The sequence below is a fragment of the Ciconia boyciana genome, chromosome 21, assembly GCF_034638445.1.
Source record: "Ciconia boyciana chromosome 21, ASM3463844v1, whole genome shotgun sequence".
Taxonomy (NCBI): domain Eukaryota; kingdom Metazoa; phylum Chordata; class Aves; order Ciconiiformes; family Ciconiidae; genus Ciconia; species Ciconia boyciana.
In genome coordinates, this window is record NC_132954.1 from 6,705,956 (window position 1) to 6,718,976 (window position 13,021).

At 61.4% G+C, this 13,021-nt stretch overlaps 1 protein-coding gene across 1 annotated transcript; it reads left to right on the plus strand.

Moving 5' to 3' along the window:
- The first annotated feature begins 4,390 nt into the window (after positions 1-4,390).
- Positions 4,391-5,218, plus strand: LOC140662090 (gap junction beta-5 protein-like). Its single transcript, XM_072885141.1, has one exon. The coding sequence runs from the start codon at positions 4,391-4,393 to the stop codon at positions 5,216-5,218; it is 828 nt and encodes a 275-aa protein (XP_072741242.1).
- The last annotated feature ends 7,803 nt before the right edge of the window (positions 5,219-13,021 follow it).

Genomic DNA, 13,021 nt, shown 5'->3' on the forward strand with positions numbered 1-13,021 from the left:
CCCACTGGTTTTCTGCTTGCTCTTTCATGCTGCAGGAGCCCTCAGGTTGTGTCAGGGGCCGGCTGTCCGTGGGCTGACCGGTTTCCTCACCGCACTGAACAACTCCCCTCCCTGTGCCGTCAGCACAATATCGGTAACGTCGCAGCAGCTGGAGCAGGCAGCAGCTCAGCGCCGGCCGATGCCGCTCGGGAGCACCTGCTGGCCACGTGTGTTTGGGCTGTGTCCCCCCAAAACTTCCTCAGTTGGACTTCTTTTTAAAAAAGCAAATTTTTCAGCAGAAAACCCAGCTGTCACTGGTGGTTTCACCTGATTGAAAGTGAAGCAGAGACCTCGGGACCTGCCTGGTCGTTGCAGTGCCTGAGAGCAGGGTTTGCTGGGACCCTGCGAGTCCCTGGAGCTGGCGAAACTCAGCAGATGGTCCTTCTCCAAAGAGAGGGCCCAGGCTGCTCGCTCTTCTCAGCACGAATGTAAAACACATTTCCTTCCTTGATTATTATTTTTAATTCAAGCCAATAACCCCCAAACGTGTGCTGGCCACCCGGCACGCCCCAGCCTGGCTGCTGGCATCCTCAGCAAAGGCACCCGATCCTGGGGGTGGGAACCCATCACCCACGTAGTGTCGGGCAGCTAAACCTGCCGGAGCTGCTGGCAGAGGGACGGGAGATGCTTTGAAATATCACCCAGCAATGCCCTTGGCTTCCTGGGGAGCAGAGCAGCCTCCAGCTGTGCTGAGAGGGTGAAGTAACAGGCACAAGGTTTGCCGTGCTTCACATCTGCAACATCTGTCAAGGAAGGGACCAAAAGGACCAAAAAAACTCTGGCTATTATTATTATTGTTGTTGTTACTTTACAAAGTGGAAAACCTTTTCTTGCAATTCCAAAACCTTCAAGGAAAAAGCGACATGTCAGTGGCCCAAGGAAGCGTTTTGCTTTTCTACAGCAACTTCTGTCTGACGATTGCAAAACTCCCTGCAAAGCGGGTGGGCTGGACGGAGATGCCCCATGCAGGGCAGTCGGCCCCGTGAGCTTTCGAGCGGCAGCATCCTCAGACGGCAGGCGGAAGAGCGCTGGTGGTCTCACCCGTGACAAGGCATCGGCACAAAGCACCGGTGCCCTGGAGGAAACCCTGTCCCTCGGTGTGTGCAGCAGGAAAATGGGTATAGTGCTATTTACCTGCCTCCTCCGGAGCTGGCTGTGGTGTTTGATTCATGTCAGGAGCTTGGCTGGTGACTCCTGGATGAATGACGCTATATAAATGCAAAGTGTTATTAATATTTCATGTTGTAGTGAAAATGTACTAATGGGGCTTGTTCCTGGAAGATAAAGTGCTGCCATTAATACACCTCCACGTCCCCAGCACCGTGGACTCGCACGGGCTGGCTGGTTTCGGCTGGTGGAGGGTGCAGCCTTCGGCACCCCCCGCTTCTGCCTCTGGCAAACCGAAATCTCCAGCAATTTTAAGCGGTGGGACGGCAGCTCTGGCTGCGGGAGCTCAGCGCCCGCCAGCCCAAGGGCAGAGGACGAGCCACGAGCCGCGGGCTGCAGAGCAGATGCACTGGCTGGTGTCAGCCCTGGCTGCCGCTCGGGAGGGAGAGGCGGCAGCGGAGCAGCTCCTGCCTCTTGCCTCACCTCGCTCTGTGTTTTTCTCTCTCCCTGTTTATTTGGTTTGTGCCTCCACCAGGTCTTTGCCAGGCAGATGGGGGTTGATCTCCACTTCGGCTCAGCCGGACAGTCCTGACCAGCGGGACGTGGAGGAAAGCTGTGTGGCTGCTCACCTTCTCGTCCTGCCGTCAAAGCGGGGCAGGGGGACGAGGGGGGGTCACGGTGGCCGTGCCCACACTCCCAGGTGGGCCGTGGGGTGCTGTGGAGGAGTGAAGGTGTGCTCTGCCTGGAGCCCAATGCCAGCAGAAACTGCCCATCACGCCTGGCAGCTCCCCAAAAGAGGGGATTTTATCCCAGAAAGCAGCAAGCTACGAGAGCCCCTTTGGACACCTGCAAGCCTGGGGGTGCCTGGGGCAGAACGGTCCCCCCACCCACCACTGGGATGGGTGCTGCCCCATGCCCTCCCTGCCCGCCCACGACGGGACGCAGCCCCCAGGAACCCTCTTCCCAGCACAGTCACCACACAGGCATGTCAAAAAAAAAAAAAAAAAAAGGGCTTGTTTGATTTCAAACTGCAGAACTCTTCCCTGGAGCCATCCGAAACAGTGGTAATTTACTTTACAGCTGTTTAGATTTGTTTCTCTACATTTTTTTTTAAACCCAGTGGAATTGCAAATGAAACGTGTGTTTGCTCCTCAAATGACTCCAGCCGTACCTGAGCTCCCGCACCCCACGCAGCAGCACCCGCTCCTTGGACCCCCACCCATCTGACCCCCACCCTTGCTCTGTGCTTCCTGCTGCACCCCAGAGCTGCGAGCTGGGGGTCAGGCCTCAAAGAGGGGGTTCTCTGAGCTGGGGGCTCGTCTTGGGAGGGCTCCTGGGCTCAGGCGACTGGGAGGGGGTGATGGGGAAGAGACTTGTGCCAGCTTGCAGGTGAGGGGAGCACAGGAAAAGTGGTTAATTAATTCCCAGTGAAATAACCAACAGCCGCCCGCTTGTCAGAAGGTGGGGAGGGATAAAGGCTCTTCTTAAGTTGTTGCCATGGTGCAAAGTTTGAATAAAAAGGGATTCTAAAGAGAGGTGTTTGGCTGAGCAGCTCCCGGTGCCTTGGGCAGGTGCTCCCAGGGCTTTGGCCACATCACCCCTGCAGGTCTGAGCAAGCGAAGGAGGGGATGGAGGGACCCCAGGCCGTGCTGGGCGTCCTGGCATTCCTGCGGCAGCTGGGGACAGACACCCTGAGCATCCAGTCTTCCCGGCGACGGGGCAGCCGATGCAGCCCTTCCCTGCACGGCAGCAGGATTGGGCCCCCGTGCGCTGCAGGGCAGCCCTTCGCCCCAGGAAATCTGGCAGCCTACGGAACACGTGGGGCTCTGCCTCGAACCCCATCCCTTCCCCCTGGGAATCTCCTCCTCACTCCCAGGAAGCCAGGGATGACTCACACGGCACCGGTGCCTCTCGCACCGGGCGATGAGCTCCTGCCGCGGGCAAGCACCGACCGGCAGCAGCGCCAGCCTCGGCAGAGGGACGCCCCACAGGTAAGCAGCATGAAAACATTGCTCTGCTGCAGCCCCCGGCCCTGGTAAGGCAGCCCTGGGGCTGGGGAAGGTGCGTCGGCCACATGCCGCAGAGCCCGACCCGATGCCGGGGTGATGGGCACATCCTGGGCTGCTGCCAGAAGTGTGCGCGCGGAAGGAGAAATCTGGGGTTTGCATGTGTGTCCCCGGGGATCTCCCCAGCGAGATGGGAGCTGCTGGCTCCCGTGGCAGGTACGTGCCCGGGGAGCGTCTGCAGCCGTCCCGGCCCCGTGAGCAGGCGCGTTGCACGGCCCAGTTGCGCGGAGCAGCGGGATGTGTTCACCCCCAACAGCGCTGCAAACGGGGAGAGATCTTGTTATTTTTACTGATAGGTAAAACGTTTAAGGAGAGTTGGTGCCAAACGCAGCCCCGGGAGTCCCGCTCGGCTGTGGCCCCACGCCACGTGGGGTGTGTTTATCTGGCACAATGCAATCCAGGGTCGAACCAGCTGCTCGGGGTCCTGGCGCTGGTACGGGCCAAGATCAGTCTGGGCTGATGAAAATTGGTTCTTGTGGCCGCCCAGCCCTGGCTCAGCACCTCAGCGGTGCCTGGGGCCGTGCAGCCCTCCCTGCTCGCCCGCTGCCTCTGCTCCACGGCGTCTGCTCGCCGCGCTGTGCCGTGCCTGGCGTGGCCTCCCCGGCGAGTGGGCACGGCGTGGGGGCGGCGCGGGGCTCCTCCCAGGCTGCCCGGGTGGGGGAGCGGAGGCGACGGCAGATTCCAGCGATGGGAGAGGACGTGGTATTAGAGCCGCGGAGCCGCCAGGTGAGTCATGTCCTGGCTGCTGCTATTTGTTGTCTGCCTGGGCCAGGCCTGGCAACGTAAGGAAAATTAATAACAAATACCTGGGCAACGGGGCGAGAGACGGGGTGGGTGGTGCGGGACGGCGGAGGGCTGAGCAGGGCATGGACCGTAGCTGGCAGTGGTTGAAGGATGCTTTTGCCGTGGCAGAACCAGCAAGCTTTGCCGGGTCCCCGTGACGGCGGGGGATGGTGCTCTGCGGAGACACATCACCAGACCAGGTCTGTGCTGGGGCACGTGTCCGAGCGTGTCCCCGTGTGTGAGCAAAGGCCAGAGTCGGTCCCCGAGGCCACCCGAGCAGGAGCACAGCTCAGTGCTGCGGGACGTGCAGGTGCTCCGATGGGGACCTCTCGCTGCTTCTCCAGTGTCATTATATCTTTCTCTCCTCCCAGGCTAGTTAACGGGATCGGGGGACCATGAACTGGGGGGTGTTCGAAGGGCTCCTCAGCGGGGTCAACAAGTACTCCACAGCCTTCGGCCGCATCTGGCTCTCCCTCGTCTTCATCTTCCGCCTGCTGGTCTACGTTGTGGCGGCCGAGCGGGTCTGGAGTGATGACCACAAGGACTTTGACTGCAACACGCTGCAGCCGGGCTGCACCAATGTCTGCTTCGACCACTTCTTCCCCGTCTCCCACATCCGCCTCTGGGCCCTGCAGCTCATCCTGGTGACTTGTCCATCCCTCCTGGTCATCATGCACGTGGCCTACCGGGAGGACCGTGAGAGGAAGAACCGGGAGAAGAACGGGGAGAATTGCCCCAGGCTCTACAGCAACACGGGCAAGAAGCACGGCGGGCTGTGGTGGACCTACCTGCTCAGCCTCGTCTTCAAGGCCGGCGTGGACGTGGTCTTCCTCTACATCTTCTACCACTTCTACAGGAACTACACCCTGCCCCGGGTGGTGAAGTGCGAGCTTCCCCCCTGCCCCAACGTGGTGGACTGCTTCATCTCCCGGCCCACCGAGAAGAACGTCTTCACCCTCTTCATGGTGGTCACCGCCTGCATCTGCGTCGTGCTGAGCCTCGTCGAGGCCGCCTACCTGATCGGCAAGCGGTGCCGCGAGTGCCTCCTGGGCAGCAGCGAGGAGAGCTGTCGGAACAGGCAGGACTGCACGCTCTCCTACGCCGAGCCCGTGGGCATGGCGGGGCAGGTTTTCCACGGGGCAGACTACAAACCCCCCACGGCCTCCATCCCCCCCACGGCCGCCAGCCCTGGCACGCTGCCCGAGGAGGAGGCTCTGCCCTAGAGCTGCCCGGGGGAAAGCAGGAGCCACTCACCTGCCCTGCACCCTCCTCCTCATCCTCCTCCTCCATCCCCCCAGCCCAGGAGCACTGGGGGTGGCAGCACCTCGGGGTCAGGCTGCACCCAAGGGCTCTCTGCCTCTCCCGTCCTGGGGAAGGCACGGTACACCGTTCCGCTAAATTTGGGGTAAAACCAGGTGCTGTAGGACACGTGCGGTCCCTGAGAGCTGACGGGGACAAGCAGCTCCGTGGCGGCCATGAACCAGCAGCGGTGCCCAGAGGTCGAGCCCATCTCGGCCAGGCTGGCTTAGCTGGTCCTGAGGCTATCTTTGCAATAAATAAAGATTTCTGTCCCTCAGAACTGATGGCCAAAGCGGTTGTTCTCCTGCTCCTTGGGCACAACACTGCCAAGAGGAGAGTAAGGGCTGCACCACCCCTGGAAAGACATCGCTCCCACGGGCAGCTCCGGGCTGGGTTTGGACCAGCTGTGGTGACAAACCACCGGCCGGAGGCTCGGGTCGGCTGGAGAAAAGCCACTGAAAATGGGAGCAGCCCCTGGAGCTGGGCACGAGCGATGGCTTGGCCAGAGGCGGGAGTGCCGCGGCCGGGTGGGTGGTTTTTGGGATGCATGGGGTGTCACGAGGTCTGCGCCGCCCGGGGAAGGGCTTGTCCTTGCACCCAGCAAGTCAACAGCAAAACTCCTGCTGCGTTCGCCAGGCACCGGGTGCAGGTGAGCAAGGAGGACAGCTTAATTCTCTCCCTGTAATCCCAGGCTTTAAAAAAACCATAAATAAATTCTTGATTTAAGATGGGCTGCTGGGCACAGGCGGGCACACCCAGAGGCACAAACATCCCTGGGGACCCATGGGCGGCAGAGCCCTTCGCGGCCGTGGGCTGCCAGGGACACACTGGAGCGATTTAACCATGTCACAAATTTTCAAGCCAGCTCGGAGGTGGTGGGGGAGAGGGGCCAGCCAGGACAGGCGCCCTCCAGCCCCCCGGGAACCCCCCTCTGTATCCCTCGCCCTACATAAGCCGCACCGCAGGCGTCGGGGCCATTTCAGACTGATGCGATCGTCGTTAACAGCACTCATTAGCCCAGTGGGGACAAGAGCACATGCTTGGTGCGGCAGCCACCGCGGAGCAGTGCAGGGGCGAGGATCCGGCTGGGCAGGCAGAGCCCGCCGTGGGCTGCCGGCTCTTCCTGCCTGGCCAGAGAAAAACACCTGAGCAAAACAACTGAGTAAAGGACAGGAAAAACACCCCAACCATTGATTAAACAATAACATTAAATGGCAGAATATGATCTTGTTTATTGCTGTAATACGTCGGGTTCTGCCGTGACTTAGGCGGCACTGCAATTTCTAAGGCCATCAGTGGTAACTGAGCATTAGCCGGGATGAATAATTAACAATAATTTCATGGCAATGCACTCGTAAGTAACATTAACATTGAACATGCAGCTCGATCTGTTACTGGTTTCGCTTTATTTAGAGGGTGCAGTTATTATTTTTTCCATGAGCACCGGCAGCCCCGGCGCTCGCTGGCTCTGCTGCAAAGGAAGCGGCACGGGGCGGGGGAGATGCCATCACCCCGTCCTTTCGGATGGGGGCTGGTCACTGCAGCTCCTGCCACTTTGCAGCACGCCTGACCCAATGCACCAGCTCCCACCTGAGACCCTCGTTGGGCAAAGCTGGGCTCCTTCCCACAGCCCACCCTGGGCAAAGGGACCAGCCTGGATGTGCTGAAGGGGGAGGCAGAGGGACCGCTACGGCCGGGGGGATGCTGAGGGCAGGCAGGGCTGCAGCGCTGCCGGACGGGAGGGCAGGGACCGGGCTGGCCGCCCCACGAGGGTGGGGATGGTGGAGGAGCCCTGGGGGGATCCCTGCCACCGGCCCAGGACCGTCTGGGCACACGGTGGCTCCTTGCAAAGACACCGGTGGGTTTGGAGACCTTTGGGGTAAGAGAGGCAGATGGTGAAATACAGGTGGATTTCTTCCATCTCCTATAAGTGAAGCCGTTCTGATCTCTGCTTTCCTTCTGTCCGCTCTCGTTGCTGTGCTTGCTGGATTATCCACCCGAACATTTTCTTTACTGAAGCCTTTAACGTCAGAGAATACAAGTTGTTCTTTGTGTGCAAGCCATTGCCTCTGATTTAAAGAGCTGAGGCTGGGCTGTTTGTTTTCAAGCAAGGTTGGCCGCTGTTGATCAAGGCTGTCCTCGATTAGCAAAATCCAGAGGTGTTCCCCAGCTGCAAGCACTAATCGCTGCAGAGGTGAGACCCAGAGCAACCACCCTGCCAGCCCATCCTGCTTCCACACATCAAAGCAGCAGCCAGAGCTGCTGCCCGTTGCGAGAGACCTGACGATCCAGTTGCCATTTGTTGTTGTGCTGCTTTATCTCGCTCCGAGCAAGGATTGCAGCCGCTCCGCAAAGCTCCAGGTGTCTTGCACCATCCGGGCTTGGGATCAGCGGCGGCTGGCCTGACAAACGGGAGTGTTTGTCTTCTTTCTGATGTGTTTCTGTGCTCTGCACCAAGGGCAGCTGAGGTTGCCCTGCCTGGTGCTGCAGAAACGGCGGCTGGAGACCGTGCCGCTTCCTGGGATGCAGAGCTCTGGGTTAAGAGGCAGGATCAGTGTCAGTGGTAAAGCAAATGAACTGGGGGATGTCACAATAAAAGCTGAATATTTCCCAGACTTTGCATCATCATACAGGGGATTGCATTTGCTTGTGGGGGTGCCCAGAAGGCCTCCTGAATTTTGGGGAGAGGGGATTTAAAACAAAAGCATCGCTAACTCCAGCCCGGCCAAGGAGGTGGAGTGGCTCGTGTGCGTGGCAGTGCAGGTCAGGGGCAGCCTCTCCTTCCGGGGGGGCTTGTTTCTTCCCTGCCCAAATACCGCCTGTTTGCTGGGAATTGAAGAGAAACTCTCTGATTTACGTCCAGCGTGCCGGAGCAAGCGGCTGCCCCGGCTGCCGGCTCCCAGGCTCCCATGACTCCCGTGCCCCAGCACTTGCGGAGGAGGTCCCCTCCCTGGGGACACGGCCCTGGCGCGGGACAGCCGGGCTGGCCGGGGTGCTGTTGGCAGGCAGGGAGCTGGAGATCAAAGGCAGGGCTGGGTCCCGGCCCCGGCGGGTGGCCGAGTGCTGCCTCCTGCAATGCCCCATTTAAGACCCTTTTAAAGAGACTTGGAGGGTTTCCTGCTGGTTTGGCGGCCGCCTGCTCCACTGCTCGTTTTTTTCCTTTATGGAGAACCCGAGGTCGGGCCACTGGAAGTCACTAGGTGGGTTTAGGGTTCACATCTGGCACTGAAGCCTTTCACCCGTCACCCTACCGAGCCGGAGCGGGGTGACAGCAGGGTGACATGCCCTGGGCACGTACCCAAAGCTCCTCCGAGGGCTCCCCGGTGCTGAGAGCTGCTGAACCGCATTGGCACCTTGTCCCTGTGCCCACGCCGGAGCAGCCGGCAGAGGGATGGCGCAGGGGACACAGGGACTTGCCCTTTGCTGGGACACCCAAATACCCAGCTCAGCACTGCAAAACACTGCAAAACACAGGGTGTTTCCATTCCCCACCCAACTGCCTTAGGGGAAATCTTCTGTCTGTGCCAAAAGACACCTGAACTTTCTCACCCATGGCTGCGCGGCCCCTCCTGAAATGCCAAAATTGCAGGCGAGAGGCTGCTGGGGGGATCCGGCCCCACTCTTCACCTGGCCCTTACAGTTCCCCTTTACCGTGGGGCAGGGAACTGCTGCCTTCACAAGAAATCAGACCTGCTGGCAGTTCTTGCCATCTTCCCTCTCTCCTGGGTTTTGCATCTCGAAGGCCACAGCCCCCAGATTCCTGCCGGAGCTCCTGCCTCGCCGGCTCTCTACAACATAGCTCAAATTCCTGATCCTGCCAATAGGACTGTGCAAAGGCGAGGGCAGGCTCCTGGCCGGTCTGGGGGGGACCTCCCTTTGCTCTCGTCTGGGATGAGGGTGCCTCTGGCTGCCCCATCCTCTGGGCTCGCCCCTCTCCGCACCCCCAGGCTCCCATGAGGGTTTGCTTTGGGTGTCCTGGTCCCCCATTCCTGTGGCCTCTCCCTGCCACGTCCCCAGCCCGGCAAACCCCCACACACTTTACTTGACCTCCTGGAGCCAAAAAACTGCTAGGTGAGTGGCTCCTTGTCTGCAACAAGTGCGGGGAGCAAACCTCTCACAGCATCAAGCACCCGGCGGGGTTCTTCATATGTGTCCCCACGGGAGGGGTGGCCTCCTGGGAAAATGCTGCTGAGCACTCAGCCCCGGGGCATGCCGGAGCGATGCTGGGAAAGCCTCGGGGCAGCCGAGAGGCCAGGTAAACCATGGGTGAGCGGAAACGCATTCCTGCCCGGGCCACGTCTGCAGAGGCATGAAATGGGGCTGCTCCAGGGGAAAGGCTGAGCAGGGCACCCAGCTGCCCGGGCAGGGAGAGGCTGACTCAGCCTCCCGGGAGCCACCGGCGCTCTGGGGAGAGGGACGGTCCCCTTAGGGACGCATCCTGGGTCCCACAGGACAGGACTGGAGGCAGCTGGCAGGGCAGGGTCCCACTGCAGGGGTCCCTGCTGCCGTGCTCTGCCACCCAGTCTGTGCCACTCTTTGGGAAAGGTCTCGCCCGCGACGCCCCAGCGCCGGCAGGGCCGTGGCTGCAGGTTGCTGTAGGTTGGAGATACCGATGTGCTGTTGCAAAACTATTACTAAGGCAAAATCATTTTAAAAGTGAGTTATAATTGCGTAATTTGTGATTCTTAGCAACGGTTGATGGCTGCCCCATACCTGGGGGATGGTGTGAGCCCGGTGCTGGTCTCTGGCCGCCCTGGTCTCCCCCAGGGTTTGCTGCCAGGTTTGCAGTGTCCATAGTCACCCACGCAGGGGACGGAGCATCACCTGGCAGGAGCCGCTGGCGTTGCTTGCAGAGGAATCTGGCTCCGTTGATCTCACTGCTGGATTTGACCCGCCTTTATTGTTCAACCCGAGCGTGTGTGTGCATGTGCGCAGACAAGAACCTCTACAGGAGCTGTTTGCCAGACTCACCCAGTTACTGGGAACAGAACAAACTACCCTTCCCCTCCCCGCACACTCAGCGCTGTGGACAAAACCTGGGCGCATAGGAGAGCTGCAGACAACACAGCCGGGAAAGAGCTTCCCTGCTCCGAAAGGTGCCTGGATCCGGCCACCTCCCTCTGGCCCTTCACCGGCTGGACAGGTACCTCCAGTGTGCCGGGGTAGAGGCGCGGGGTGCTCACAGGGCTGTTGGGGACCTGCAGGTTGGGGGGGACGGACCCCACGGTGCTAACGGGGTGCAGGTGGGAGCTGTGTTACGGCTGGGGCTGCTGTGCCCGCAGTGGCCAAAGGTGGGGACCCTGACAGCACACAGTGCCACGCTGGGACCCCACAGGCAGTGCCGGGGTCCCTGGCCCATGGGGCTGCGCACCCGGGGGATGATGCAGGGGGATGGCGTGGTGTGGCACCCCGAGGAGCAGGAACGGCCACCCCAGGCCCTGCTCCTCTGTCCCGCTGCCCTCCCCGGGGACCAAAAGAGGCTAAGCCCCCCCCCCAGGAGAAGGTGCAAAGCCCCGCTCTGCTGTGTTTCCACCCCAGGCAGGAGCTGGGCGTTTTGGGCCCAACGCCCTGCACCCATGAGGGGCAGGATCCGGCGGTGACACAGCGGGCTGGCATGCCGGGGGCTGGTGAGGGTGCCGGGCTTTGCAGGAGGCAAACCGGCGCTGCAGGCAGAGCTGAGCACACCGGGAGCATTGCCCCTGCTCCACCTGGCTGCCAGCCAGCGCCGGCCGGGCTGCGGGGCTCCCACGGCACCGCACACGGCACCCCGGCACGGGGCTCGGCACGGAGCTCGTGCTCCCCTTCCCACCCCGCCGCGGGGGTCCACAGCTGGAGCTGGTGCTGGGCTAAGCCAGGCAGGTGGGTGCCGGGTAGGTGGGTGCTGGGCGGCATCACCCACGGGGCACTGGAGATGGGGCCATGGGTGAACTGGCAGGCTGGTGAGGGGGCACTGGCCCTGGGGGCATGCAGGGGCTATGGGCTCCACCATTGGCACCAGCTTTTGGCTGAGGAGGGGGAAGCAGCAGCTCCCCTCTCCCACTTTTAAAGCGAAGAGCTGGGCGGGAGCGCTGTGATTGCTCCCCACCCCGGCTAGCTGCCACGGGTTTGCCGGGGAGGAGGATCTCCCAGTCTCAGATGAGGTGGCGAGCAGAGGTGTGCAGGGCTGGGCAGAGGTGCTGCCCTGGCGCTCGGCACATGCTGGCAGGGGACCCCAGCTCGGCCCCGCTCGGCTCAGCCACGCCTCTCGTTGCGTCCCCGGGCCAGCAGCGTGGGAGCATGGCGGTGCGTTCGGGGCTCACCGTGGGGTGGCCCCAGCCAGGGATGGGTACCGGGCAGCCCCGTGGGCTCGCTCCAGGCAGGCTCCAGGCTCTGTTCCTTCCCCGCAGCCCCGGGACACCTCGCTGCGCCACGCAGCCCTCCCCGGACGAGGGGAACCTGAACACCCGTGTGCCATCACGCCCCTGGCCATGCCCCGCGCTGGGCACTTCCCACCCCGCAGCCGCCGGTGAGCGGGGAAGGAGCCTGAGCCTCTTCCAGGTACGTCTCGGAGGGCACCGGGTCAGCAACGGGCAGCGGCTCCGCGGGAGTGGGAAGGCGAGTGTGCAGTGCCGATTGACCTGAGTAGCTGGGACTGAAGGAATTAGCATTTGGGGTTGAATGAAGCTTTCGATCTGCCCTGAAATCGGAGCAGCCCGTTTGCTCCTGGGCCATCCTGCGCAACCCGGGCAGGCCGGTCAGCAGCCAGAAACAAAGCATTTGTCTGAAAAAAAAAAAAAATTTCTTACGCAAAACCTGTCTTGTAGAAAATGCCAAAATAAAATGTCGGGGCTGGCGATATTTGGGACATGTTTCCCCTGGAAGCATTTGCCAGCCGTGCTGCCACCTCCCCAGCTGCACACGGGTGTTCCAGCCTTGGCCCCGACCTGTTGGGCCAGTTGTGGCTCCCGCGGGGCTTCGGCACATTCCTTCTGCTGGAGCCGTGCGAGCACCCGGCACTGCAGACCCGCAGCAGCTCTGCGGGCGCAGCTGAGCCGTTCCTGCGGCATGCGAGGAGCTGGCCCGCAGCGTGTCCTTGCTGTCGGGCGCAGACCCGCAAAACCTGGCAGTCGCAAAACCGGACTAATTCTTGCAAACGCGAAGAGGCTGCAAAAAGTCTCCTCTGAGCATTGCTGGTGCTTCACTCTGTCCTTTGATGGCTTGGCCCTCCCTGCTTACCCTGGAATCATAGGGTGCTTCACTCTGGTCTTCACCCCCACACTGCAAACCCCCCCCAGTGCTCCCATCAGCAGCGGTGTGCATTACTCAGCGCAACGCCCTAAAAGCCAACACCGCGGGGACAGATCCAGCCTGCTCTCCTGTGAAGCCCTCTGTCACGGGAGACACCTTTACAGCACAGAGTCAACAGCTGCCAACTCACCTCTGGGTAAAAATCACCCGGGGCTTGTAAATCCAGGGAGCATAAAGCTCTGAGTCTGGCTTAGCGCGCTGCCCTCCTTGCACCGGGGCAGCTCCAGGCTGGGCCATGGAGCCGGTTTGGCTGGCACGGGGCCTCGGGGCTGCCGGCAGCGCTGTCAGGAGTCGGGTGCCGGGCGCCGGCAGCATGCACGGACTCTCGCTTTCAGCAGCCTTGCTCTCGCCCATGCTTGGGCTGCCTCAGGCGTCACCTGCGAGAGAGAAAACCGGTCCCTGGCATGTCCCGGCATCCCAGCTCTGCAGCAGCCACTTCC